Source organism: Morus notabilis, unplaced genomic scaffold (assembly GCF_000414095.1).
Source record: "Morus notabilis unplaced genomic scaffold, ASM41409v2 Scaffold1585, whole genome shotgun sequence".
NCBI classification, from domain to species: domain Eukaryota; kingdom Viridiplantae; phylum Streptophyta; class Magnoliopsida; order Rosales; family Moraceae; genus Morus; species Morus notabilis.
The window spans coordinates 1-27,358 of NW_010357775.1; the positions used below are offsets into that span (position 1 = coordinate 1).

The window sequence follows — 27,358 nt, forward strand, 5'->3', positions numbered from 1 at the left end:
TTACATGTTTTTAAAAATTAAACCACCAAATACAATTTCAATTTTTTTTTAAACTGAAAATAATCTCGGAATAAAATTACCAAACGCATTTTTATAAATGATTCCAAAATGAAAATGAAAACATTTTCGTTTTTATTTTCATACAAAAAATAAAATCATTTTAAAACGAGTTCTAAACGCACTCTACATATAATCTATTTTTTCAGGAACTATTAGAGAAACTCTCTATTCGGAGATGTATATTTTATTTTTCACATTAGGGATGTATCATTTTCTTTTTTGATTAGGAGGTATCGTGAAGAGCGATGAAGATTCTTCCTAACTATATAATACCACACGTTAAATAATTACAAAACTTGTCTCGAAAAATTTAAAATTCTAAAAACTATAAAAGAATATAAAAGAATAGAACACTATTCTCCCCAAAAAAAAAAGCCAGATTACCATATCCAGAATCCTCAGGCAATTTTTGTCGGTAGTTTATACTTAAATAAATACTCGCTTTTTATTTTCAATTATCTTTTCTGAAATAATTATTAATAATTTATTATTCTCTCTTCTCTATTCTTCTTCTTCTTCTAATAATAAAAGGCTTAAGTTTTCCAGGCGATCAAGCAAACCAAAGAAACACAGACACAGAGAACCATTATTCCCTCTTGAAAACGACGTCATCTTTCAGGCATGTCTTACGACTATCTCTTCAAGTACATAATCATCGGCGACACAGGTTCCTCTTTCAAATTTCTAAACCCTAATTCCGATCATCTTTTTGTTGTTGTTGTTGTTGTTGTTGTTGGTGTTGTTGTTGTTATTGTTGTTTTTGTTGTTGTTGTTGTTGTTGTTGTTGTTGTTATTGTTAATTTTGTTGATTAGTTTGGGAATTTGGGGGTGGTGGTGGTGTGATCGCGTGTGGTGCAGGGGTAGGGAAATCATGCCTGCTCTTGCAATTCACTGACAAGAGGTTCCAGCCGGTGCATGATCTCACCATTGGTGTCGAGTTTGGTGCTCGGATGGTCACCATTGATGGCCGTCCCATCAAGCTCCAGATTTGGGACACCGTAAGCAAGCTCCTTTCTTTCTCGTATTTTGTTTCGATTTCTCCCCCTGTTTGGCTGCTGAGAAAGTTTGGTCGGAAAAATGAAATGAATTTCGAGGAATTTTGAAGCACAATTAGAGACTTGTACAAAGAAGCTGCTATTTTGAACGGATTAACTCCTTGTTCAAACCCGGATTGGTGTTTTTTTTTTTTTTTTTTTTGGAATTTGTTATAATATTCTTCGTCTTAGTAGAGCACAATTTTTCGTATTTTTTTGTTTTTTAATAATGGGTTGAACAAGGAGAATTCTTATCTTTATTTTCTTTTCTCCTGAGAGGAACATGCTGAAGTTTAATTGCTTTGAAGCAAAAATATCATAAAAAGCAAATGCATTAATCCTAAGATGTATTTCAATACTTCTTCTATCTATTATATTCCTCGTTTTAATTGATCATAATTTGTCTTATTTTCCGTTTTAATAATGAGTTGAACAAGGTGAATTTCTTAGATATAGTAATTGCTTTGAAATAAGATTATCAGAAGAACAAATATATCAATCCTGAAGGTGTGTTAAACATAGTACTAGCACTTCTGTTTTTAGTAATGCAATGAAATCTTAGCCCGGGAAGCTTTGTTTTCCTTGCAGGCTGGGCAAGAATCGTTCAGATCCATCACCAGATCTTACTACAGAGGAGCAGCTGGAGCACTTCTGGTTTATGACATAACCAGGTGTGTAGTGTAGTTCTTTCTGCATCAGGGTGTTTTGTATTTTGTGAATACTTGCGAGAAAAGTTGGTGTACAAAGATGTTTAGCTTTATCATTGCGCCATTTGAGTTTATGATGCCGAGTTAGAGAAAGAAAGCCAAATGACCTTTTGAATCCCCTTGTGTAAAGGAGTGAGTAGACTATATTATATATAGCTGAGCCATGTACCAAGCTTTGTCCCTTTTTACATACATGCTCCGATGGTTTCTCAAATCTCCCTTTTCTGTGGATGGCCCGAAGATTAACCAGTAAGGCTAGGGAGGCCCATAACTCCTATCTGTGTTGACCATAACAAGGGAAATTGTTTTTGTTCAGGAGAGAGACGTTTAACCATTTGGCAAACTGGCTTGAGGATGCGCGGCAGCATGCAAATCCCAACATGACAATCATGCTTATAGGCAATAAGTGTGATCTTGCCCATCGGAGGGTTGTCAGCAAGGAGGAAGGGGAACAATTTGCGAAGGAAAATGGGCTTTTATTCTTGGAGGCATCTGCTAGAACTGCTCAAAATGTTGAGGAGGTGATAGTGATTAACTTGACCAATCCGTGAACAAGCCCTCTAAAATTATTTATTTTATTGTTTCCCTCCTTTCGAGTGGCAAGGACTCAATGTGTTTAAACTGATATTTCCACGCATCTCACAGGCCTTTATTAAGACTGCTGCAAAGATCCTTCAAAACATTCAGGAAGGCGTGTTTGATGTATCCAATGAGGTAATTAAAGTCAGTTGTTGCTGAGAGATTATTTGCTACTAGGAGTTGGGATATTATCTTGAGTTCAGGCTTTTCTTCTCTGACCACAAATAGAGGACTTCTAAACCTGTGCAACAATAGTTATTTTAAGGGTTGTGCATTATTATTCATCGATGTCTTAACCATTAGTTATTTGTTTTCCAAAATCTGGTTAGCTATTATATTTCTCTCTAGGCAGGCATGGCGAATTCCAGAGCGTCGATAGATTTGGAAATGAAAATGTATCAGAAACAAATGGTTACTTACTCGCAACTTTTTTGGCAATAATTGCAGTCATCTGGCATCAAGGTTGGTTATGGACGCCCTCAAGGTCCGCCAGGTGCCAGAGATGGAACAGTTGCTCAGAGAGGCGGATGTTGCAGCTAAAATAATCACCCCTGTTATTTTGTGCAACTTTATGTTTATCTTCATCCATGCTTTGAACATACTATATCAAGTGCATGTGACTTGTGGAAAAACATTGAATGTATAGTTCCAAAGTTCTCGTGGATAAATGATTTTACAGTTAGCGTGTCGTATTTTACTTCCAGTTGGACTTGGTCATGGCATCAGGACAAACTTTAGTCTAAAATTACGGTTTTATTTTTTATTTTTTATTTTTTATTTTTATCTGTCTTAATCACTATTATAAAAATCAATGATAACTAAAACAGTCGAATAGGATGCCACCATCCTGTGTTTCAAATTTGCATTGTACCACATTTTAAGATTGTTGCCGAAACAGGATGAGAATATAAATGTACAACAGTTTATTCAAATGTTATTCTTGGTGGAAAAGAATCTGAGTCAGAAATTCAGAACAATGAAATCTCATATAGATACAGTAGGTGTAAAAGAGAGGCATAACTAATTAAGGAACCTGATCAAAGTATGGATATTTTTAGTTATGATATTGAATCAGATGAAAATTTTTTATTAGCAATTGGACTCTAGATATTGACAAACTAATCAATGGAAATTTAGACTTGCATGGGATATAATAGTAAAGGTACGTGACACAGAATCGAGACAATTTGTCCCAAGTGTTAAATGTCTCATACGGATTGTGCTAGTGAAGAAAACTAATCACCTTGACGATCTAATTGACTTAATATCAAATAATATTATATATATATATATATATATGGTCAACAAATTATTTGAAATAAAAAGCAACATAAAATTGAAGCGAAAGAAAAAACGAATATTACAAGTAATTATGTTTCCATCCTGACCACTAGATGATCATCAACTAACCACTCAACTTATAACTCTTTCCACAGAATGGCTGAAAACCATTTTCTTTCTTTTTTACCCTCTCGGACTCTTCTAAATTCTCCACTGCCTCAGACGAGCCAGACACAAGCTTTCCAGCTTTTCTGCTACCTGATGATTTTCCTCCATCCAACCTCCTTCCCACTCCCGTAAACGCCCTAAACTTCACTTCCTTTTCTTCTTCTCTGCCTTCTTCTTTCGTCTTCTTCGTTGCCGGCATCGCCACCACGGGCTTCTCGGGCTCTTTGTAATCCAAAGCAGGAGCAAAATCCACCTCACAATCGGTCTCAATAATGCTCACAGCCTTTTTATCCGGCTTAGTCTCCAAAACGTCAATGCAGCACTTCTTGCCATTATAATCAATGACAATAGTGTCACCAGCAGTCAAACAAGAGAAGCCCCTAAGAGATTTCTCCAACACGGCCTTGGGATTTGACACCTCCATTAAAGCCTGCTCGTGGGGTCTAAACTTCACAAAGGTCGCCTTCTTGAGACACACGTTTTTCACGGTGACCATGTCCGCTTCTTCAAGATCCATGTTCTTCATGAGCCAACTCGGCAAGAAGACCTCGCCTTCTTCGGCGCTGAACTCCATTACTCCACAGTGAGAGATTTTGCGTGCGCTCGGATTTACGATCTGGAATAACATCGGATATTCAATCGTCATGGATGACAGAAGGTCCAAGGCCGAGATCGGCAGTATGATCTTGTTGCCATTCTCGAGGTGATGTTGTCCGCTGAATGACATCGGATAACATCGGTAGAATTGCATGAAACTACTCATTATTAATTCTTGCAATACAAAAGGGACTTGAATTTGCTATCCTTATTAGTATTATATTTGCTGAAACAATTCTACTTGTGAAACAATTTGCTCGAGCGTTAATTGCTTCAGTGAAGGATAGATAGAGGCTCCCGTGGTACATATTTATACACCTCTTGTAGTTGTAATACTAGGGGATATAGGAGTTCGTTTCCTAGTAAGTTTCTCACTCTTTTTTTATTCGTTTTTCTTTTTTTTTTTTCTTTTTCTTTTCTTCATCCTATTCGAACTCCTATTTTGATTAGGAGTATGTATGTTTGTGATCAATCTGTCTTTTTTAACCTTTTTTTTTTTTTCAATTTCACGGAATTGCTTTATTGATTGAGGGATTTATACACGTGTATATGCTTTTAGAAATTTTGGATAATTTTTTTGATAAAAGATATTTTGGATAATTGAGTGCGTATCTACGTTTCTTTCCTTCTTTTTTTTTTTTTAAATTCTGTTTTCGTTTTTTATATTTTTAATTGGGAATACTATTGAGCTCTTTACAAGAAAGCCACTATTTTATAGATTGGATTAACATTTATCATGAATAAAAAACATATGAAAGAAATGTCGCGCCATCTCATACAATTACATTTGGATTACCAAGTATACCCATACGATACTGGTTGGAAACTAATGGGATACCGACTTGTAATCGCCAATGTCCACTGTCATACCGGCCAGTATCCATTGTGGTTACCATGGATACCTTGGATATTGGTTGGTATCTACCATGGATACCGGTTGTTAACCGCCTATACCCGCCGAAACACCTACTACCAAAATTGTAAAAAAACACACAAAATAATTAGAAATAATTACAACCCACAAACTACAAAGGTCGATTCCTCTTATTTCCACGTCAGAATACTTGAAAAGTTTCACAAAAACATACAAAAATACACAAATCACAAATATTCACAAAACTAATCACCAATCACAAATCCAGATAAATTAAAAAAAAAACAAAAAAACAAAAAATCACAACTAAACAAAGACAAAATCCGTCGAGGCGTGTGGCATCATAGTTAAATCCGCTCATAGCCATCAGATCTGCGGAGCTTCTCCCGCGCACAGATCTTCAGCGTTGGCTTCACTGCTTTTAGCCATCGGTTTTGCAGTATTTTCCGAAGCATGGATCTCCGGTGCTGGCTCCCCAAAGTAGCGATTGTCGCCTGTATAGCAGCCTCGCGAATTGTTGAGGCTTAAACAGACGAGATTTAACCAGATCTCTCAACAATGTCACACAAGGATAGCCACGTTGGATCTTCGTCACTCAAGGCTTGGAGAGCCATTACAGGCCCCATTGCCCGGGGTTTCACCGCTAGGAGCCCAAGCGTGCCTCAGATCACGAGATCTCACCGGAGTTGCATCTAAAATGAAGACAATAGTTTTTGTCCTTGGTCATTTTGTGCAACTTTATGTTTATCTTCATCCATGCTTTGAATATACTACGTCAAGTGCGGTTGATGCAGTTAGTATCAGAGCCGAAACCCCCCTATCAAAGTTCACCATATTGCCTAGCATTTATCCCGACATTGAATATATAGTTCCAAAGTTCTCAAAAAATAAATGATTCTACAGTTAGTGACTTGTATTTTGCTTCCAATTGTACTTGGTAATGGCATCAAGACAGAGTCGGTTAAAAGTATTTTTCTTTCTTTCTGTCTTAATCACTATTATAAAAATCAGTGATAAATAAAAATGTCGAACCGTCTTTTTTTTTAATGCGCATTGTACCGCAATTTCAGATTGTTGTGGAAACAGAGAATGAACATGACAATACGCAGCAGTTTCTTTTACTGTGATTATTGGTGGAAAAGAATCGAGTCAAAAATTCAGAACATCGGTTAGTGAAAAACTTATGTGTCAAGTATCATAGCCGAGGTTCTAAGAATTTGAGATCCTAACTACAGTAGATGATACACATGCTAGTTACTTGAAATTTGATCATACAAAACTGTGGTGTGAGCTTCCTCAACCGGTCTACACTGTAGCACCCAGATTAACATGGAAGTGCGTCAATTTCTTGAAGTCACGATCATCAGGAACTACCAAATACCTATCAACAGCATCATCCACAAGCTTCAGTAGAAAACTTTAAATGGAAGACATTATTAGATGTTTAAAAAAAAAAACCTGATGCTTACCCCAGCCAGGATATCTTTAGAAAGTCTACGCTTGCTCACTGTGGTATTATCAGCAACAGGTTGTTTTTGTTGAAACTTCCGAACAACCTTCGGTGACTGCTGGCTAACAGGGAGATCAGCATTCGTTTCTGCCTCTTCTTGGAGCTTTTGCTTCTGTAAACAGAATATTAAGAGAGTAAATAGAATCATGCCCAAATTTACAAAAAGCTTAATGAGAATACAGTATAATTGTCCATCCAAAAGTTTATTTTGATAAGCCCTATGCATGGTAATGAGCTTTGATTAGTCTAGTATCGGATAAAAAGACGGAATTCTTTAAAAGATGACAAGATTCCTATATGTTGGATAACATATAAGCGTGTAGTTAATTGCATCTGATGCATGAAACATATTGAAATCTACGAGTTATGTACCTTCTTTAATCGTTTCTCTATGGAACTCAAGGCACGGGCCTGATCAACTTTAGAGAGATAGAAGTCCCTCTCCCTTTTAGCAGCAGAAATTTCTAAAGCCAATTTCTGCTCCCGGGCGGCATTATTGTAAGCTGCAACGAAACATCTCAACTTTATATCACATTCATTACCTATCATGATATATGCAAAACAATCCAACAAAAAATCATACCAATTTCTTCAGTCAGATCATCCCACTTGAATTTACTTAGGTACTTGATATTCCAAAGATCATAATAGAATGATGACCTCTTTCTCCCACCTAGACACAAACAAAACAAGACAAGAAAGCTCAACTACAAGAAATACTCCAGGTAAGCACGATGTTATAAAAGAGTAATAAACAAAGACAAACAGACAAACAGTAAGACATAAATCTTCAATATTTAGCAGTTTTTCAATGGAAAATCTGGACAACTACATACACATTAACAATTTGCAAAAGTTGAAAAAACAAAAATAAAACTAAAGCAGCATAATTTTGATCTGTATACATACCTATTTGTTCACCATTTAGCATATTAGCGGCTCTTTTAGCAATCCTTTTATCAGAAAACTCAGCCCATCTACATCGTGCAAAATTAAGACAAATCAAATGAATATAAACCATGATTGAAACTTTTAATTGGTTTGATAACAAAACAATGAAACTCATTTATGAACACATTACCCTTCCGAAAATCCTTGCTCTTGAAACCGACCGGCGCGCTTGCGGGGCGCTTTACCAGCAGACTCTGCAATATAAACAAACAAATGTTCAAAGATTAATACTCCAAACCAAACAGATATCTAGAAACTTCAAACAAAAAGTAGTTACAAATCATAAAAAAGCGATTACTTTCAGGGACAAGGTAAATCCTTTGTATCTCTCCGTATTGAGAGAGAAGCTGACGAAGCTTGAACGGATCCATGTGGGGAGGAACGCGACTCAAGTAGCAAATTCCACGCTTGTTAGCCATGGCAGCTTCTTTCAAAAGCCGTCTCTTCCTTTTATTAATCTTTTTCATATCCGTTTTCTCGTCATCAGCTTCTTCCTCCAAGGACTTCTTCTTTCCTTCATCAATGGCGGCCAAAACAGCTTCCTGTGACTGATTCTTCTCTCCACCCGCGCCATTTTCTTCTTCCTTCTCCATTTCTTCCTTCAACGATTTGCATTTCGCCTTTTCCTCTTTCCTCTTTTTAGATTTTTGGGAACTGGTCTTGTGAAGTTGATTCTGATCTTGTTCCTCCATTTCAGCATCTTCCTTTAGCAATTGCTTTTTCTTCTTAATTTTCTTTTCCTTGTCAGGTTTTGCTTTCTCATTATTCAACTGAATTTCTTCCTCTGCCATTTTTCTTGTTTTTCAAATGTTTCGATCACCGCGGATATGTGCAGAATCCTTTGACGGTGGCCGGAGTTCGAAGCGGCGACCGGAGAGGGACAGAGAGAGAGAAAGGTCGGAAAGAGATCGAAACAGGGAGCTAGGGTTTCATTTTCACACGATAGTGTGTTTTCTTTCCGGGTGTTGGCTGATGTGTCCGACGTAAACTTTTTTTCCCTTTTTTTTTTTTTAGTTGGGAATTTTTGAGGTAAACTTGTGCCTTTCTATCTTTTAAGTCTTTTTTTTTTCCGGGACTATTTTATTGTTTTCAATGGTAATTGTTTAGAAAATATTTTACAACATATTATTTGTTTTTTAAAAATATAAATCGTTTATTTTATTGGTTTAAGTTTAGAATTTAAATTTAAGTTTATTTAAGTTTAGAGTTCAAATTTTATCACAGTGAAAATTTTTAAAAAATAATTACATTTAATTTTTTACAACAATAAAAAATTATAATATAAAGTTACTTCTCAACTCAAATCAATAAACGACCATAATTTTAAGCCCCGTTCACTTTGTTAATTCGAGTTGAGATGTGACTTTATGTGAGAACTTTTTACTGTAACAAAAAAATTAAATGTGATTGTTTGTAAAAGCTTTTTACTGTAGAAAAACTAAAATTTTAAACTCGAATCAGCAAAGTGAACGAGGCCTTAATACTTGAACTCTTTTAGCTGTGAATTGGATTGAATTGAATTTCTAATGCGATGTTTTCCAAATACCTGGAATTGTCGTCATGATTGGGACTTAAAACAGTAATGGGATGAAACACTAATGGTATTCTACTTCATTGTTTCATACTTTCAGTTAGCAAGCGACATTTGTAATCCGATTCGGCGTTGATTTTCTGTTCATAAAATTATTTTAAGTCTCGTTTGTTCATATACTCATACTTAAATTATTAATTAATACATTTAATTCATAAATTCAGAATTATGAGTTAGAATTATTCTCAATTTACGTATATTTTTTGTGAAAAAAAATATTGTACTGAATCATAATTCAAATCATGATTCAAATCCCTTTACCAAACGATTCTGCTACATTATCTTTCTTTAAAAAAATAAATTTTAAATGTTACAATAAAAAATTATAATTTAAATATACATTCCAAACATACTCTTAATATTCTAATTTCGAGAGTTTTTAAGGACATTGAAGATAACAGATTCAACCTTATACAACCTTTTTTTTTTGGGGGTAAAATTGTAAGTTTATTACGCGGTGAACATGTAATTACCTCTACTAAATTTAAAAATTCACCATCAATTTTGTTAACTGTCAATAAAAACAAGTCCACGAACTAATTAGCAAATTAAAAAAAAAAAAAAAAAGAAAGAGTTTCAGCCAAAAAAGAAATAAAAAGGAAGAGATCGAACTATCATTATCATAATGCTACTAATTTAAAAACTTACACCAAAGAAAAGAAAAGAAAAAAAAAAAAAAGAAGAAAAAGAGCCCTCCCAGTAATCTAACACAACACACTCAAAGCAGTTGGGAGACAGCAACACCGTCGTATAACGAGCAAATGATACAATGTGAGGCCTAACTCAAGTACTCAACAAGCCCAAGTAATAGAAAAACACAAGCGGTTTTTGACACATCATTGTCAAAAACCAGGTAATCCGTATAAACAATAACATTTTCTGTTTTCTGTTTCATTCTTCCCTTTGAGATCTCCATACAAACAAATATGCTGTACAAGTCCGGGCATTGAAGATGCTTTAAGAAAAGGCTTATTTAACCGAAACAACATCATCGTGTGAGAAATCGGAAAAGATCGTGGTAACAGAGTTACCAAGAATAGGAACTGGGCACATAAGTTATTTCTATTCAGTTGGTTTGGCTTTAATGTGGACGTTGCTCTGATATAATTGGTCTCACTTGGTGAGAAGAAAAACCAATTTCCAGGTCGACTTTGGGTAGATAAAAACCAATTTCCAGGTTGACTTTGGGTAGATATTCAATTGCCGCGTCTAAGTGATACGAGTCGTCCCAAAGCAAGGCCTAAGTTCATTGCAAATATCTGGTGTATCAACAACTTACGGGAGAGTTGCGAACATGGTATAAATTAATACATGAGCAAGAAAGGGAATCATAGACTTTTGAACAGAGATAGATAGAAGATGGTTTGCCGTTACAATGCGTCTCACTTCAAATGAAAGTATTACAACGCATTTATCTGAAAATACGGATGTAAAGAACAGAAAAAGGTGCAGATCGTATGGTACAATAACACCAATTCAGCTTCCTTGAGCAGATTAACCAAAACGAGAGTGAAGAAACACAGACTGCAGATCATTATTTTTTCCCCCCATTTTCTCTCTCTTTTTAAAAAGAAACTTTTGAAGACATTGACCAAAAAAGCACTGATACAAATATGTTGAGCATTTGCGAAAGCATATCTTTTTTATTTCAAATCTTTGTTAAACGCTCCCAATAAAGAGAGCAGACGTGGACACATACAAAACAGGCGAGTTCCACAGCAAAGGCTCAGCCAAAAACAAAAAGCAAAAAGCACTGAGACTATGACAAATATTAGATCATAAACGTGGAAACTACTCGGTAGGTTCATTTAAAAATAAAAAATAAAAAAACAAAATAATAAAGTGGACAGAAGTATAACATAGTTCTCAAAAGATATATAAAACACTATAACGAAGGTTTAGAATGTTACCAGACAAAAGCAGCAAAATTTATAGACTTCCAGACTAATAGAGGCCCAACATCTTCAGTTCCGTGACATGACTGGGGTCTAGTTCAGGGACATCCTTATTAACTTCTCGATCTTCTACAACATATTCCTGAGATGAAATTCCCGAGGTAAATCACTGCAGCGATATTACGGACAGAAAGCTTTGAAACAGATTTGAGTGCCTAGATTCTTAGTCTCAAATTCAGAAAATTAAGTCAAGAGAGACCAAAAACAAGCATTCAAGAATAAAAGCAACATAACCTTAAGCTTGTTAAGAAGCATCCTACTATAAACTTCTTGTCAAACATATACACTAGCAGTTCTTCTATACACAAGTTTCAGAATGAGTAAATTAGCTTCCAGAGCATGAGATGCCAAACCTTTGTTAGTTCTTGTTTAGCAAGAACATGGTAGTGTCGTTCGCTGATCCTCTGCCCACATATTATAGCTATGAAGAAACCATAAAGCAAACCCACCAAAAGGATAGCTAAAACTGCAATCAAGAAAGGATATAGAGTCATATGTTTGTAGTGTATCCACATGAGTGGTAAGCTAAATTCAAGAATTATCATATTGCTAGAGTCACAGTCTCTATTATTCATTACTTCGATACATCTTCAACTTTAGGGCAACAAATGTTTGAAAAATTCAAGAACACAGAATCTTGCCTTTCCACCATCCATATCTAACACCATGAGTCTTTGAAATGAAACAACAGTCATTTACTCGGGAAAGAACCCAGAGTGTGAGGTGTTTGGGTGTTGCCAAAGCACCTTAAACAAAATATTATTCCAGTGATATTGAATATCTATGCCTCCTTTCAAGTATCCACAAAAACGCACCTAAATATGATATACGTAATATGCACGTAGTCTGTTAATCTCAGCACATAAAAATATTTATGCATTTCACATACAAAGTTTTGGAAATTAAGGTCACGTGCAAACAACATGTTCCCTTGCTCCATATCCACATGATACTCAATGTCCATGACTCCTAACTACGTGGCAACATGACTTTCAAAAGACTGTTAAACATTTGTTAACAATATTATGCCAGAATGTGCAATATATACGAATTTAAGAATGCGTGCTCTTTTTTTTTAATACAAAATTAGCAATATGTTCTTGCATTCCTATGTATAGACATATAAGAGATAGATATAGAGAGAATTGCAAAGAGGGCCAGCAGCGTGCATACCGGCCATAGTATAGAATCCATATGGGTGTTCTTCATAACCAAACATTTCCCTTAGTTCATCACCATAAAATTTATAAACCAGAACCCCCAAGAATGCCACGATCTGTTGAAAAAAACAGTGCAAAAGTGCTTATGAGCCAAGAGACAATCTTTTACAGATGAGTTGACATTCTGAACTGAATTAAGCTTTAATTCCAAAAAGGTAGATTCATATCCCAACTCAAGGTGTTAATTAGAAAATTTCCCCTGCAATCTAACACTAGTGTGATTCAGCCCTTGGAACTTACTTTTCAAACAATGCAAATCGTGAACTTTAATGAATGTGAATATTAAGCCATCTGTCAACGAGTTTTGTTCAAATTTTTAAGCAAATATTTGAAGATTTCTTATATATCAGACAACTTCATCTGCCTTGTTTGTAGTAGACCAGCCCAAGAAAAATGAAATAAATGGAATCTACATGTGACTACGAAATCAAGAAGAAAAGGAGAAATCTATCATTTCATTAGTGCCCATACCAGCTGAACAATTATGAAAATGAGTGCATGGTCCCTAGCAACAAGGAATTGAAACTTCAATCTCAACCACCAGCGATCAGGTGGACAATTTGCACGTAGCAAGAACGCTGCCCTGCATTCGGTACAATGAGCAAAAGCAAAGCCCTCCTGAGAAATAAAGAAATAGTTAATAATTATAAATCATCTTTTTCAGAGTAGTATAATACAAATAGAATAGTTTACTACTGAAGACATAGAAGTTAATGACATTGAAATAATGATTAGCATGGTAATCTGCAACGTAATGATTCCAAAAGAAAAAAGTAGGAAAATCCATCTGCTATAAGGCAGGGCAAAAACAAAGCAACCAGTACTTACTTTAGTTGACCTCCAGTTATCGAGACATGATCTATGGACATATTTCTGGGTGCCTTTGCACTGGCAAGGAGCAATTAAGTCTTCCTCTGAAAGAAAAAGTAAGCAATGGATCCAAGATTTGAGATGAATAGATTTCCTAGCTACTAAAATAAAGAATAATCAACAACTGATTCATGGTGCACTTCCTAAAAGGTACTTGGGGGGGTTGTGGGAGAGTAATTGAACATAATTTCATAAATAAATTAATTTCTGGCAATGGTTACTAAACAAATGAAATAGGAAGCATAAGACCTCCAGAATCAAGGCATATACGGCATTGTGGTTGATCTGCATTCACCAGTTGACAAATTTCATCAACGTGAAGATTTTGCAGATCCTGGTCGATAATAGCGTGATCCCCTCCAACGGTTACAATTTCGCATGATGAAGATGATTCTACAAATCTGTCCTCGCTGTCAGACTGACCTAAGATGGGCTCACGTTCAGAAATATCTTCTTTGCGACTATCATTTAATTGCATCTCGAAGCAAGTATACTCAGGAATGTACTACTAAGAAGGTCATTGCCAGAGGTAAAGTACCTCTGAACCATTTCAAGAAAAAACAAACGAACCTGCAAGTAGAGAAAAATCGTTAAATCACAAAGCTTTTAGAAGGTGAGTCACCTATTTAGTAAACCAAACATCGACACACATGGTACTTTGACAACATAACATCTCAGAGACAAATATTTCAAACTTCTCAACAAACTTCATAGTTCAACACTCGAAACCCGACTCCAAGCATGATACACGTTGTCACCATTGGGATTATGAGGATATATATATATATATATATATATATATATATATATATATATTAAGGGACCCTTCACTTAGCTCCTATTTTCTGATCTCGAAATCCTCCTCTGGGTTTAAGTGAAATTAGATATTCAAGTTTCAACCTTATGTTTGCAAGAATTATAAAAATATACCTTCAGATTATCAATTCCTTTAAATCAGTCCCTAATAATAATAATAATAATAATAATAATAATAATAAATAAATCAGATAAAAAAAATCAGATAACAGTCAATAATTCTTCCGAACCATAACAACGAATTCGATCAGTGTTCTTGAGTTTCCTATTCAAAAACTTTACAAAGAATAATCCTTGAAAATTTGCAGACATGTTAAACAATAGAGCAAAAAACATTAACAGATCCTAAAAGGAAAAAGAAGAACAGACAAAAGAATTTCGAGCTGAAAATGAAATTGTTAAATATATCAATGATTACCTGATGATGTCTTAGCAATTTCTAACAATCGCCATGGATGGGATCAAACAATGAGAGCATTCATAGATGGGGATGAATTGGGATTCTTGGGATTTTGTAAATTGTCTTCAACGAGAGAAAGAGAGAGAGAATTGACTAATTGGCTGAGTTTTCTTTTCTTTTCCTTTTTTTTTTTCTTTTCTCCCAATTATATTTTATTTGTTTTCTGATTTTTTTTTCCCCTGCTGTTTCTTCTGTTTGTTGGGAGGGTATGGATTTATTAATCTTGAAAAAATTGCATAACTTACCCTTAAGAATACATGAACATAAATTTTTAACTATAAATTCTTGATTAATACTCTTTTACTAGTATAATTATTTAACTAAAAAAATTATTAATCAAGAGTAATAGATAGCAATCTTGATTATGCACTTTTAACCTCTCATTATTGATTAATATCATTTTACTAGTATATTTATTTGATTAAAAATATTATTAATCAGATATAAATCATGATCATGCACCTATAAAGGTATTTATCTCTTTTTTCCATTAATCTTAGCACTAAAGTGAATTTTGAGTCTTTAATTAAGGGTTTTAACTGTAGTACTAGACTTGGTCCAGCAGTAACTCCCAAGCATCTCTAAATTAATTCATTTCATCTACATATTTATTTTGTTGCAATTTTGGTCTGTAACTCATTATATCATGTAATAATTTAAACGAGCAAAGAAAGGGTGATAATTTTAAATTTTTTACAAAAAAAAAAAAAATGTAAAGCTCAAAATTTTGTAGCTTTAAAAAAGTTTCAAGTTATCATATGAATGATACACACATATAAAAATACGTAACACTTCATTTATAAAATGTCAATTTCATTGTTTATAAATTTACTTCTTTTTTATAGAAAGTTTACAAAATATACTCATAGGCACTGCTAAAAACACCTTTTCTTTAGCAGTTTGTTCTATTGTTGTAGTTTATATTTTAGGCTTTTTCCTTAATATTTGTGTTAGAGATTAATGGGGTGGTAGTAATGGTTCTGTGGGATTAACATCATTATTGTTGGATTGATCTTGGGTGCGAAATGAAAAAAAAAAAAAAAATCTCTTTATTGTTGAACAATTTCGTTGTCTTCGTAGTAAAACTAAAAAAACTACTTTTGACGGAAAAAATGTAAGAATCTAGGAAAATATTGGGCTAAATTTGTAATATTCAAAAACACATGGTATGATTTTCTATAACTATAAAACAGACGACACAGAAATGTAAAAAAGAAAAATCCATGGAAAATTGGAAAGCATTGGTAGACTTTACTCGCACATCCCCACTGGAATACATACAAATATCTCACTCACTGTCGTCTTAACCAGAGTCACCAGACCAATACCTCTCTTCTTTCTGCTTTTCGTTTTAGAGACATAAAGAGAGAAAGAAAGAGAGAGAAACAATGGCGGAATCGAAGACCGTACACTCGCCGATCGTGACTTACGTTTCCATGCTTTCCCTTCTCACTCTCTGCCCTCCCTTCGTCATTCTACTGTAAGTCTTGATCTTTTCGTTTCCAATTATAGGCTCGTGATTTTTGTTTCCGTCCATGAAACTTGATTGCTCAATCTAAATCTCATCTCGTTTTAATCTAATTAATCTTAGTTTTTTTTTTGTGAGAATATTAAAGTCATTGCTAATATCTTGTTGTGTTCCAATCTCTGAACACCTCGTTCTTAACGACGCCAAGTTAAATCTAATATTTTTATGTTCGGAAATGTTGAAAATTTTGAATCTCGAGAGTATAGATTGCATTTTTGTCCAACTGTTAATTGTCATCAACTTAATCTCAAGTTTGAATGTCGCTTCAGATCCGTCCGCTTTTTGCTGATTGCGATTTCCATCTCTCTCTCTCTCTCTCTCCTTTTTGCTTTGAGTTTTTTTGGAAACGAAGATTCCATTAACTTAATATACTGTCTAGATTTTCTTAACACATGTTTGGATGATGAGAAAACGCTAGCAAACAATAGGAACTTGAAACTTGGAGTTGTTAGGGGAAAAATAATAAAGAAACTATTACATCATAACAAGCTTAAAATTTTCCTACTTCTGTACTGCGAAAATGAAGTATGAAAAAATATCCACCTAACCGAGCCTCTGAAAACTATGTTCATTGTAGCATTTCGCTTAATCGCTGAGAAATGTAGCAAGTTAAAATTAATTGTAACTGTTTGTTCTTTTGTACTATTTGTTTCTTGTGATTTGAGAGTGTTAAGAGGATGTTGAACAGCTTATAATATCGCTTTTGTTCTCTAAATGTAAAGTGACCCACTTTATGTTTCAATTTTATGATTCTTTAAACACCTAATTGTTTGGTGACTTATTTGTCTCCAAAAATGAAAAACTTCAAAAAGATTGAAATCAGGGCTTGATGTATAATGCAGATGGTATACGATGGTTCATGCCGATGGCTCTATTTTACAAACTTTCGATTACTTAAAGCAGCACGGGTTGCAAGGATTTATCAACATATGGCCCAGGCCTACTGCGATTGCTTGGAAGCTAATTGCTTGTTACGCTGCTTTTGAGGCTGCACTTATGCTTCTTCTCCCTGGAAAGAGGGTTGAGGGCCCAATATCTCCCGCTGGGAATCGACCTGTTTATAAGGTGTTGTGTCAATGTGTCCCATTCGTATATCAACTTACTTTTGTGTCACTTGATATCCATAACAATGTACCATGAGCTTACACAAATTGAGCCTTCTAGAGAACCATTGACATTCTATGAAATTCTAGAACTTTAATTGTACGGTCTTTGATAAATGTTTACACAATTAATACATAGTTGTTGTTAAAAGTTATCAATCTTATAAGACCTTTAAATGGACATTCTGCCACATAGAAATTTTTTTTCAATAATTATTTTTTTATTATTTTTATTCTTTTGCTTATATTTAGCTTGTGCGTGATGCAGGCTAACGGAATGGCAGCATATTTTGTGACGTTGGCTACTTATCTTGGCCTTTGGTGGTAAGGAATTTCTCCATCAAATATTAGCAGTCAAGTTGTGAAGATATGCTTTAGAGCCCATTATTTTACTTTTTAAAGATTTGGAATAGTTTCTTTTTATTTAATGTCACGGTCTTAGGTTTGTTTAATATTAATTAGATGATAAACCGAGGATAAAGATAATGCCTTGTTAAGTTAAACTTTTAAGTGTTTCATAATCACGCTAATGTAAGTGAGAAAAAGTATCACCTTTTCTGTATATGCTTATGGTCATGTATACTCTTATATTAACTCAACTTTTATCCAGTTACAAAGTTTTATTTAGTGTTGAACTTATTGAAGCAAACAATCTGTAATTGCATTATCTTCGGTGTGAAAATTTTCATTTTACTGCGGAGCGAGGAAGGCTAAATTTTGTACATACTGTTGTGAATACCTAATTTTGTACTTTGTTTTTTATTTGAGATTGATATGAGCAGGGTTCTGCTTAAACTACATGTCTTACTTTGTAATCATGGTGCAGGTTTGGCATATTCAATCCTTCAATTGTGTATGATCATTTGGGAGAAATATTTTCATCGCTTATTTTTGGAAGCTTGGTTTTTTGTGTTTTCTTGTACATAAAAGTAAGGGCTTTAAACTGCACTAAAAGACCTGTTTTTCTCAATATGGATATGTTTCTGAGACTCCTGCTTTCTGTTGTAAGGGTCATGTGGCACCATCTTCCACAGATTCCGGCTCTTCTGGGAACATCATAATTGATTTTTATTGGGTAAGTGTGATTTCTGTGGTATTTATGTTGTCTTATTCACTACTTTTTGGCTGTAGTCAATTAATAAATGTGAAGAGAGAAAATGAAAATGCAGGGATAATAAGAAATGATGATCCTATTGTGTTTTACATCCAACTTTGATATACTGCTGGAAAGGATTCTGGAGTGTGACATTTTCAGCACTGCGTTTCCACTATCTGCCTTTAAGTCATAGAGGAGTTAGGTTGGGTTCTCTTTGAGCCCTGCTGTCCAGGCCTCCTTAAAAACCTCCAGGAACCCAAAAGGCTTCATCCCTGACTTCATCTTGCTAATGTGATGTTCTTCACAAGGCTCCATGCTACCACTACAAATTTTTTGGTTTTAAGATATCGCTATATGATGTGCTAAATTTTGCTATGTAAACATTCAATTCATTCAACTGTCAACATCAATAGTCTTTTTTAATAGGAAAGCACTGTGTAAACTGCCATGTATTTGACCAAGAATGCTTCTTTCTAAAGTTTCACGTTGAAAACTTGTTCTTACTTTCAAGATCCTTATTCCTTATAAAATCATTACTGTTTTGCAGGGCATGGAACTCTATCCTCGCATTGGTAAAAACTTTGACATTAAAGTTTTTACAAATTGCAGATTTGGAATGATGTCTTGGGCAGTTCTAGCTGTAACTTATTGTATAAAGCAGGTATCCTCTATTCGAAATTTGTTCCTATACTGGTCAGGTTAGTTTTGTTGGTTGATGTACACATTGGATCCGTATCACATTGGAGACCCCGAGGTTGGTTGGCCTACATATTGAAGTCCTTAGCAATAGTTTAGTCACCCACTTCTTCGATCTTGATCTGTTTTAACCTCCTTTTTATGAATCCAAATTGCACCAAAAAGATCTATGCAATTGAAAATGATTTCAAAACCGGCAGTGACCACTGACCAATCACTTTCCATCATGTGCAAAGGTTGATGGTCCTTTGATCTGTTCCAGATTTAACTATTCTGTCTTATTTTGTATCATGTGGTTTCTAAATCATATTTTTTGTAATGTATATTCGTTGTATACAAAAAATATCAGTTTCTCTATCTAATATAAGGCATTTTCTTGGACAATTTTTACAGACAAGAATCTAGTTCTTGTCACATGTGAAGTGTCTGAATCCCATATTAACACTGGCCAAAAGAATTTCGTTCATTCCTGCAAAGATCCATTGTCCGCAACAAAATAAACGTTTCTGCCAATTAGTTGTTTTTTTTTTTAACAAAACAATTTGAGGAGGGTGGATGTAACGAGTAAAAAGACAAGCGACAATTTTGCTAAGTTAGCTGTTCAGATTCTGCTAACTTTAGGTGGAAAGGAAAAGAGACCACTTAAACTTAAGAATCTGGTTGAAATGCCATTATTGTGGAATGTACATTCTATACAATTAACTTGAACAAGAGTGTGTAATGTCACTTTACTGTGTAGCCAACTACTCTAGAACCCAGGCAATTGTCCTGGTGGTTATTTTTGGTTGTTGTTTTTGTTGACTTTTTGGTTGTTTTGGCGGCATCTAATCCATTTTTGTTCCCTTTTTCTTTTGGTTCTGCCAGTATGAAGCAAATGGGAGAGTAGCTGATTCAATGCTTGTTAACACTATATTGATGCTGGTGTATGTTACAAAATTTTTTTGGTGGGAAGCTGGATACTGGAACACAATGGACATTGCACATGATCGAGGTTCTGACTTTTTTCCCATCATATTGTCGTACTAGCAGATTTAATAATGTGGACAGTTGACAATTTTCTGAGTATGGAGGCGTTATTGGTAATCTCTAGGCATTCTAAACATAAAAGAAATGGCGTAAATAATGCTGGAGTTTTTGTATGAGAATTCATTCAAAAAATCGAAGACATCGCCCCTGTATGCGCCTGCCAGCATGTGCTCAAAGTTGAAAGGATCTAGCCCCTTTAATTGTTTTTTTTTCTTGAAGAATGAATCTTCACTTCTAAGTTCAAAAATTTTCATTGAATGAAATTTAACTCCCATATTTCTCCTAGCTGATTTGCTGGTAGTGCAAGTCTGTTTTGTGCTGAAACTGACCATGACTTGTCCTAGCCCTGCTTCTGTTCATGTCATGAAGAGGCTCACTTTCATAATCTGAATATTTGGCTCCCAGCTTCTGTTATGTAGATGGGTGCCATGTTTCTAAAGTCTTGGCATTTAAGTTTATAGCCATAAAATAATGGAGAAATTTAACCTTTTTCTGAAAATTTTCAATCGCACAATGGCGAGGAAATGTACAGCCGTTCGGATACAATGCAAAGTTTGGTACATATGTTTGTCTTTATTAGCAAAAGCGTTCATTTTGCGTGCTTAAATTTGTGTTATTAAAATGCGACCAATAAATGGTATAAACCGTTTTACTGTTGTACTCAATCCACTTTACCGTTGTTTCTTCCATGTAGTTTACTTTGTTCATGATTGATCTCATTTCGATCATTTGCACCTATGGCTTTGACAGCTGGTTTTTATATTTGTTGGGGATGCCTTGTCTGGGTTCCTTCTGTGTATACCTCTCCTGGCATGTACCTGGTCAATCATCCCGTAAACCTTGGAACTCAGGTATATCACCTTTTTTTCTCTCCGTGTAATTGGGCAATAAACTTGGCTGACAAAGCACCTTTTTTTTCTCCTCATTGGGAAATCTTTTCAAGATATATTTCCAAGTTGTTTTTAAAGTGTGAAATAAAACTAAACAAGTATAAACCCAGGGAGAAATGTACTCACTAAAATCTTCTCTCTCTCTCTCTCTCTCTCTCTCTCTCTCTCAATCTATTAAAACTAATACACGTAATGTTAAAGGCAATTAATTTTTCTAAAAAAATCTTGATAATTTTTAGCTTGTCTAAGGCTAGAGAATTTTCAGTTTGAAAATAGACTTAGGAGTTGGAAACAAACTCATAGGGTGATTCTAGACTTATTTTACCTCAGCCTTGTTAAATTTCCCTTTGATTTAATTTCCTTGTTCCTTTTAACTATCATAGTTCTAATAATTTATTTTATCTTGTTACAGTTGGCACTTTACATCCTAATAGCAGGCATCCTTTGCATATACATCAACTATGACTGTGATAGGCAAAGGCAAGAATTTCGCCGAACAAATGGCAAAGCCTTGGTCTGGGGAAAAGCTCCATCAAAGGTATATGGTCTACTGGTATTCCTTACTTAGTTCTCATTATATGTGCAATTTCTGTATATCATGTGTAACTCCATGCATAAATTTTGCATTTTGTGTTTGCAGATAGTGGCCTCTTACACAACCACATCTGGAGAAACAAAAAATAGCATTCTTTTAACCTCTGGATGGTAGGTTGTCTATTCCTAATGAACTTCTAGATATAACCCAAAATGTTTCGTTTATGTTGGTTATGGAAGTGAGTCGAGCATGTGTTTGTTGTTTCACATGATCCTAAATTGGTGCAATATCTAAAAGTCTAGAACTGCAAATATTAAGAAATTTACAAGAAATATCATCTTTTTTGGGGTGGAGATATCTGTAATTGAAAATTGGTCGTGTTATGAGGTGCTCTCTTCTCCCCATGCCTATCCTAAAATTTAGAAAACAGAACTGTTGATATCTGTGCAAGATTATTATTGACGTATTGTTCTTGCAGGTGGGGATTATCTCGGCATTTTCACTATGTACCAGAAATATTAGCTGCCTTTTTCTGGACTGTTCCAGCTCTTTTCAACCACGTGAGCATTTTTTTCCCTTGTTGTTGGGGATAATGTGTTGTGTTATTCAGAACTTGTTCTTCAACCCACTCAATTTTCTTCTGCAGTTTTTACCCTACTTTTACGTGGTGTTTCTTATCATCCTTCTCTTCGACCGCGCCAAAAGGGATGATGACCGATGCCGATCCAAGTAAGGACATGCTATTTCAGCTGTTGTAATACATATCTGGAAAATGCAATGAGGAATCGTCCAAGATTTGTGTTTTCAAAATGGATCTACAGAGTTGTTTTAGTAAAGCATCTGAACGCCCTAGACCTTACGAGTGCTATTATAGAAAACCAAAAAAAAAATCAAAATCAAAACTTTATAGTATAGAAAACATATAGAAAGTTAATCGATCTTTCAGACTTTCATATAGAAAATGGGGAGGGTTTATGACATACGTAGCTCAATTACTAATGATCTGTGTAGAATTGTCATTGATCGTAAAATTTGATTGGGGTACTCCGTCCTTTCAGGTATGGAAAATACTGGAAACTGTACTGCGAGAAGGTTCCCTACAGAATCATCCCTGGACTTTACTAGGAAAATAATATCGCATCTGCAACGGATTCTCTTCTCGCTCCATCTTGAATTTGGTCAAATTTTTGTACCTTATGATGTGACCCGAAAGTATATTGTTCTTTTCTAAATGATGTATGGCAGCTTTTTTCTTGTTGTTCTCGTTTTTGGTCAGATTAGTTTGACATACTTCTATTTAAGATGAGATTGCCAAAGAAAAGTTTCTTTCCATTTAACTAGTATAAAGCTGCGTTTCAGTTTAAAATTTTAATACTTAAGAGGACCGAGTTTTCATGCACGATACTAAGGATGAAAATATTGATATTTTTATTGATATTTTTATAAAAATTTTCATATTTTAGAAATACTTATATGAAAATAGAGGTGTAGTTTTTTTTTTACAGAATATCTTAAAATTTTTATAGATATTCTTGTTAATATCGATATTTTCATGAAAATTTCCAAGTAAAACGTAGTGTTAGATATCTGAATATCATGGAAATTTTATGAAAATTGTACAAAAATATTGGTAATTCTATATATATATATATATATATTATTTTACTTAGCAAAAAAATTAAAAAATATAACATGTTCAAAATTATATAAGGAACTAATCAAATTTCATGTCTTGATATTAATATTATTTAAACTAAGAATGTGTTCAAAATTAAGGATGGCAATAATTGCTACGGAGACGGAGCCCTACCCCGAATAAGGCAGGAATGGAGAAATATTATTGAGGATGGGAATGGGGACAAAATCTAATCTCTAATTTGTAATGGGATGGCTATAGGGGAAGTATTCCCTACCATGTCTCCACCCTGATATTAATGTATTGTTTTTTATGTAAATAAATATATATAATTGTAGCTAATTATTTAGAGCGTATCTAATTGGTTGATAATAACATTTTTATTTAATCAATATTCTTTTAAAACAATTGTAATCTCAAAAGTTTTCTTTTATAAGTTTCAAAATTGAATAATCATGAAGAAAGCATACAGAACATTTAAAATAGTATTATAAATTAAAATACAAAATAAAATAACACAACAAATATGCTATTATTGCACTTTTTAATAACATAAATATAACATTGATTTTAGCATTTATATCGGAGATAGTCTCATAAATTCACGAGGAATTTCGTCTCAATTCAAATTGTAGGAAACAAAGTGATACAGCCGTTATTCCAAATCTGTAATCAATCCTTAAAAAAAAGGTACAAATAGATTTTGGTTGTAACTATATGGGCATGCTAAAGTATTGAATTCTCACCAACTAGAAATTACCCTTCATCAGGCATCGTTCGCTTCGCGGATTCAAGTTTTCAATTCGAGTTGAGATGTGATATTTTCTAAGAGCTTTTAACTGTAACAGAAAAAATTAGATGTAACATTTTCTGAGAGCTTTTAACTATAGAAACTTAAAACTGAAAACTCGAATCGGTAAAATGAACGAGACCTATGTTACGCAAACTCAATAAAAGCGTCTGTTATTTTATACTCTAAAATGGAAGAGTGCCAACGGAGAAAATGGGACAATATTTTATTGGAGAACGGAGAATCGGCGCGCAAAAAAAAATAAAGTAAAATAAAAGATGGCTAATGTAAATGAGATTTAAGTGCACTGGCACAGCTCATTCATTAAATAATTGAAAAGCCATTTGGCCACAGAACAAAAGAAATACAAGACATAATCTGCAATATACCAGCACACGCTTAACACAAGTGTATCATCGTTGACAACAGACTATAGATATAGTACTAATATTGCGAGGGACTAAGAGGAGAGATATTTCGGCTATCGACCTCGTATGCTTGGCTGAATCAGCCAGGCCCGACTTTAGGAATGTCATAATGCTCACTCATATTTGCAAGATATTGATTGAAATCCTGAATCCTGTCACGGTGAGATTTGTTAGCAGTCTTGGCCAACCTATGAGTGTCAATTTGCTCCCTTTGTTCAATATACCGTCTCTCTGCAGACGTGAGCTGATGATCATAAGACGCAGCCTTTCCTTCCTCACTCAACTTGTTGCTATCATCAATCTCGTCCTCATCAGGATTGGTTGTCATTTCTGTACTTCCACCTATATTAAACATTAACCAATTTACTCTACTGAGGCATCCTAAACTTTCCTTTTCTTTCTTCCTATCTTTCGTAAACAAGACAGACTGGAAAAACGTAATTTTTGTTCAAAATGTCGCAACATCTTGTTACCAAAATATTTGCCCTCAAGGAATCTGCCTTGCACTAAAAAAAAAAAAAAAAAAAAAAAAAAAAAAAAAAAAAAATTTTTGCTCTAAACCAAGACGAAGAGTACACACAGTAGAAAACTATGCTCTTACCACATAACAATCCCGATCATTAGCACATATTAATCTTGTCTAACCAAACCAGTTTAGCCCATATCACTCTGGCACTATGTACTTTCAAGTGTAAAATTTACAATCGATATAGCATATCTACTTGGACAAAGATCAAAACGAAACAGTGCTAATAAACAGTTTCTGCAATTCCTATATTGAAAATGTTTAAAATCTAGCATAGTTTATAACTTTATATGACTTACACAAGTATCCACCTTTACATCAAATTATACATACACATACACTCGTGTACATGTGGGCACAAGGAAGAAGATGACACAAATCGCAACTATACGAAGAGAGTTGAAGCCAGCAACAAAAACCACGCATTCACTCATTATGGGCCTTCAACCATTATAGGCAAAAACCTCTCTCATTGTGCATCATGAGCAAAAAAGAGGTGGAACAATAAGTAATTCAGCTAAACAATTTCATGCCTTGATATTGGAGCTGATGAAAATAGGTTAGCTAAATCAGCATTCGGTTAGTTAGTTGCAAACTGAGCATTAGAAGTCTTCAGTTGGATTTAGAAACCATCTCTGTAACTAATTTTTCCTTTACTTCTCCGTAAATCTTCTAGATATATCTATGCACTTGTAATCGCTATAACTATGATGGAGATCTTCTGAATGAGCTTAGATAAAAAGGAACAAAATAAAGCCAACGAAGAACAAAAGAAAGAAAACCCACCAGTTGGAAGATCATTTTCTGCGTTTAGAGACTCCTGATCTTGAAGCTTTTTTTGTTTCTTCTTTTTCTTCTTCATACCAGCAGCCTTGACATCCAGAGCCTTTCCCTTGAGCTTCAGCTTCCCACCAAGAACATTTTCATATGCAGACATATTCACTGGCAAAATAGACCGTTCAAGAACATACACTTGTGACATCTTAACAGGTGTGAACTCACTTGCACGAAATGAGAGCAAAACCAGAGAGGGACCAAGAATAAAAAATAGAATAAAATAAAATAAAATTTGTACTAATTTTTTAACCAAAACATGGCCATTCATTCATGATACAAGTTTTAAACACATATGTGTATGTGAAAGGAAAGGAAGTAACAAAGCAATAAATGAAAAACCTCTGTCGAATATATATATATATATATATATATATTGATCTAACCTAATGTGAATCACACTTGCACTATTAGAAAAGGGCCAAGTCTAAGAAGTTATCTCTAAACTCCATTTGAGCCCTTCAATATTTTTTATGTTGGTATTATTATTTATTTATTTTGTTAAAGCCCATTCATGACAGTTGCTCAAACTAATTCAGAACCCAACATGGTACATCTATCTCTAATGGAGATCGATCATATTCCAGAAATCCAAATCACAACATTGGCAAATACTAAAACTCATCAATGGAAACTTACATAGAAGTTGTCGGATTTTAGGTTTTAAGGATTTGTGGATTTTCAAAAAAAAATATAATAATAATAAAAAATAAATAAATCCGCGACGGTTGAATTTGGGGAAAGTTCAACCTTCCGAATGAAAACCCAAGCACGAGCATCAAATCAAACATCAAACATAATAGTTCTCAATATATATATATATATATTTCAAAGATAGAGTAAAATCTGATGAGAACCGAATGAATAAAACTTCGTACTGAAATTAAATGAGAAATCTGAAAAACCAAAGGAGAGCAACGAAGCAAAATACTCACCGAAAGGGATTTAGCCGTGAAGAGGGCTTCGATTTTTCAACATTCAAAGTACGTCAGAGAAGAGGGAAGACAAACACGAAAGACTGCCCTTTTTCCTTTTCTTTTCGGGTTATTAACACCGTTATAGTTCTTGAGTTGTGTGAATTATCCCTAAATTTTTAATTTTAACAAATTATCTGTTAAATTTTTAATTTTTAACCACTTTAATCCTTACGCATTACAATTAGCGATTAATTTTTAAAATTTTACCGACGTCATACGTCTTAGATGCATGATTACTAAAAATTTTACAAAAATAGTTACAGTAAATGTATATATACTCTTTAGTATTGTTACAAACTATTAAAAGCTAATTTATTTTGCCTTTAATTTTAATATTTTTATAAAAATTTCAGTTTCTATACACTAATCTTTGAGAAATTTTAAAAATTATTTATCAATTTTAGTGTGTAGGGATCAAAGTGGTTAAAACTTTAGGAGACGTTAGTTCATGAATTAGAATCATGAGATTATAATAATTTTTTATTTACGTGTATTTTTTGTGAAAAAAACATTAACGAATCACAAACCATGATTCAAATCGGGATAATAACCAATTCGTTAAACTTAAACGTTTCATAATAAAATGATACAAAGCACGTAATTCAGGGACTAATAAAGAT

At 34.2% G+C, this 27,358-nt stretch overlaps 6 protein-coding genes across 8 annotated transcripts; 2 read left to right on the top strand and 4 right to left on the bottom strand.

The window, feature by feature from the left end:
* The first annotated feature begins 424 nt into the window (after window positions 1-424).
* LOC21386073 (ras-related protein RABB1b) lies at window positions 425-3,157 on the top strand. Of its 3 annotated transcripts, none has more exons than XM_024176214.1 (7): window positions 425-475; window positions 607-727; window positions 919-1,058; window positions 1,683-1,765; window positions 2,118-2,322; window positions 2,447-2,515; window positions 2,828-3,157. In XM_024176214.1, the coding sequence occupies exons 2-7, from the start codon at window positions 682-684 to the stop codon at window positions 2,918-2,920; spliced, it is 636 nt and encodes a 211-aa protein (XP_024031982.1). In that variant the 5' UTR covers window positions 425-475; window positions 607-681; the 3' UTR covers window positions 2,921-3,157. The 3 variants fall into 3 exon arrangements, with proteins under 3 accessions (XP_024031982.1, XP_024031986.1, XP_024031976.1); XM_024176218.1 differs by having other exon boundaries at window positions 457-471; XM_024176208.1 differs by lacking the exon at window positions 425-475 and having other exon boundaries at window positions 528-727.
* Window positions 3,158-3,785: 628 nt separating this feature from the next.
* LOC21386074 (ubiquitin fusion degradation protein 1 homolog) lies at window positions 3,786-4,609 on the bottom strand. The gene has a single exon (XM_010090867.2). It carries the CDS (start codon window positions 4,590-4,592, stop codon window positions 3,786-3,788), a length of 807 nt encoding a protein of 268 aa, XP_010089169.1. The 5' UTR covers window positions 4,593-4,609.
* A 1,027-nt stretch (window positions 4,610-5,636) lies between these two features.
* LOC21386075 (pre-rRNA-processing protein esf2) lies at window positions 5,637-8,811 on the bottom strand. The gene is made up of 7 exons (XM_024176239.1): window positions 8,060-8,811; window positions 7,892-7,955; window positions 7,720-7,787; window positions 7,394-7,483; window positions 7,183-7,313; window positions 6,770-6,922; window positions 5,637-6,681 (listed from the first exon to the last, which is right to left on the bottom strand). The coding sequence occupies exons 1-7, from the start codon at window positions 8,550-8,552 to the stop codon at window positions 6,664-6,666; spliced, it is 1,017 nt and encodes a 338-aa protein (XP_024032007.1). The 5' UTR covers window positions 8,553-8,811; the 3' UTR covers window positions 5,637-6,663.
* A 1,115-nt stretch (window positions 8,812-9,926) lies between these two features.
* Window positions 9,927-14,805, bottom strand: LOC21386076 (E3 ubiquitin-protein ligase MARCH2). The gene is made up of 8 exons (XM_010090869.2): window positions 14,632-14,805; window positions 13,647-13,967; window positions 13,356-13,441; window positions 12,999-13,145; window positions 12,481-12,583; window positions 11,661-11,773; window positions 11,263-11,389; window positions 9,927-10,592 (listed from the first exon to the last, which is right to left on the bottom strand). The coding sequence occupies exons 2-7, from the start codon at window positions 13,873-13,875 to the stop codon at window positions 11,297-11,299; spliced, it is 771 nt and encodes a 256-aa protein (XP_010089171.1). The 5' UTR covers window positions 13,876-13,967; window positions 14,632-14,805; the 3' UTR covers window positions 9,927-10,592; window positions 11,263-11,296.
* A 1,101-nt stretch (window positions 14,806-15,906) lies between these two features.
* On the top strand, window positions 15,907-22,869 carry LOC21386077 (7-dehydrocholesterol reductase). The gene is made up of 13 exons (XM_010090870.2): window positions 15,907-16,153; window positions 17,044-17,266; window positions 17,573-17,628; window positions 18,131-18,233; window positions 18,314-18,379; window positions 18,948-19,061; window positions 19,961-20,087; window positions 20,873-20,973; window positions 21,425-21,550; window positions 21,653-21,717; window positions 22,026-22,107; window positions 22,194-22,276; window positions 22,606-22,869. Exons 1-13 carry the CDS (start codon window positions 16,062-16,064, stop codon window positions 22,670-22,672), a joined length of 1,305 nt encoding a protein of 434 aa, XP_010089172.1. The 5' UTR covers window positions 15,907-16,061; the 3' UTR covers window positions 22,673-22,869.
* A 1,387-nt stretch (window positions 22,870-24,256) lies between these two features.
* LOC21386078 (protein FAM32A-like) lies at window positions 24,257-26,814 on the bottom strand. Its single transcript, XM_010090871.2, has 3 exons — window positions 26,697-26,814; window positions 25,714-25,869; window positions 24,257-24,743 (listed from the first exon to the last, which is right to left on the bottom strand). The coding sequence occupies exons 2-3, from the start codon at window positions 25,862-25,864 to the stop codon at window positions 24,481-24,483; spliced, it is 414 nt and encodes a 137-aa protein (XP_010089173.2). The 5' UTR covers window positions 25,865-25,869; window positions 26,697-26,814; the 3' UTR covers window positions 24,257-24,480.
* Between the last annotated feature and the right edge of the window lie 544 nt (window positions 26,815-27,358).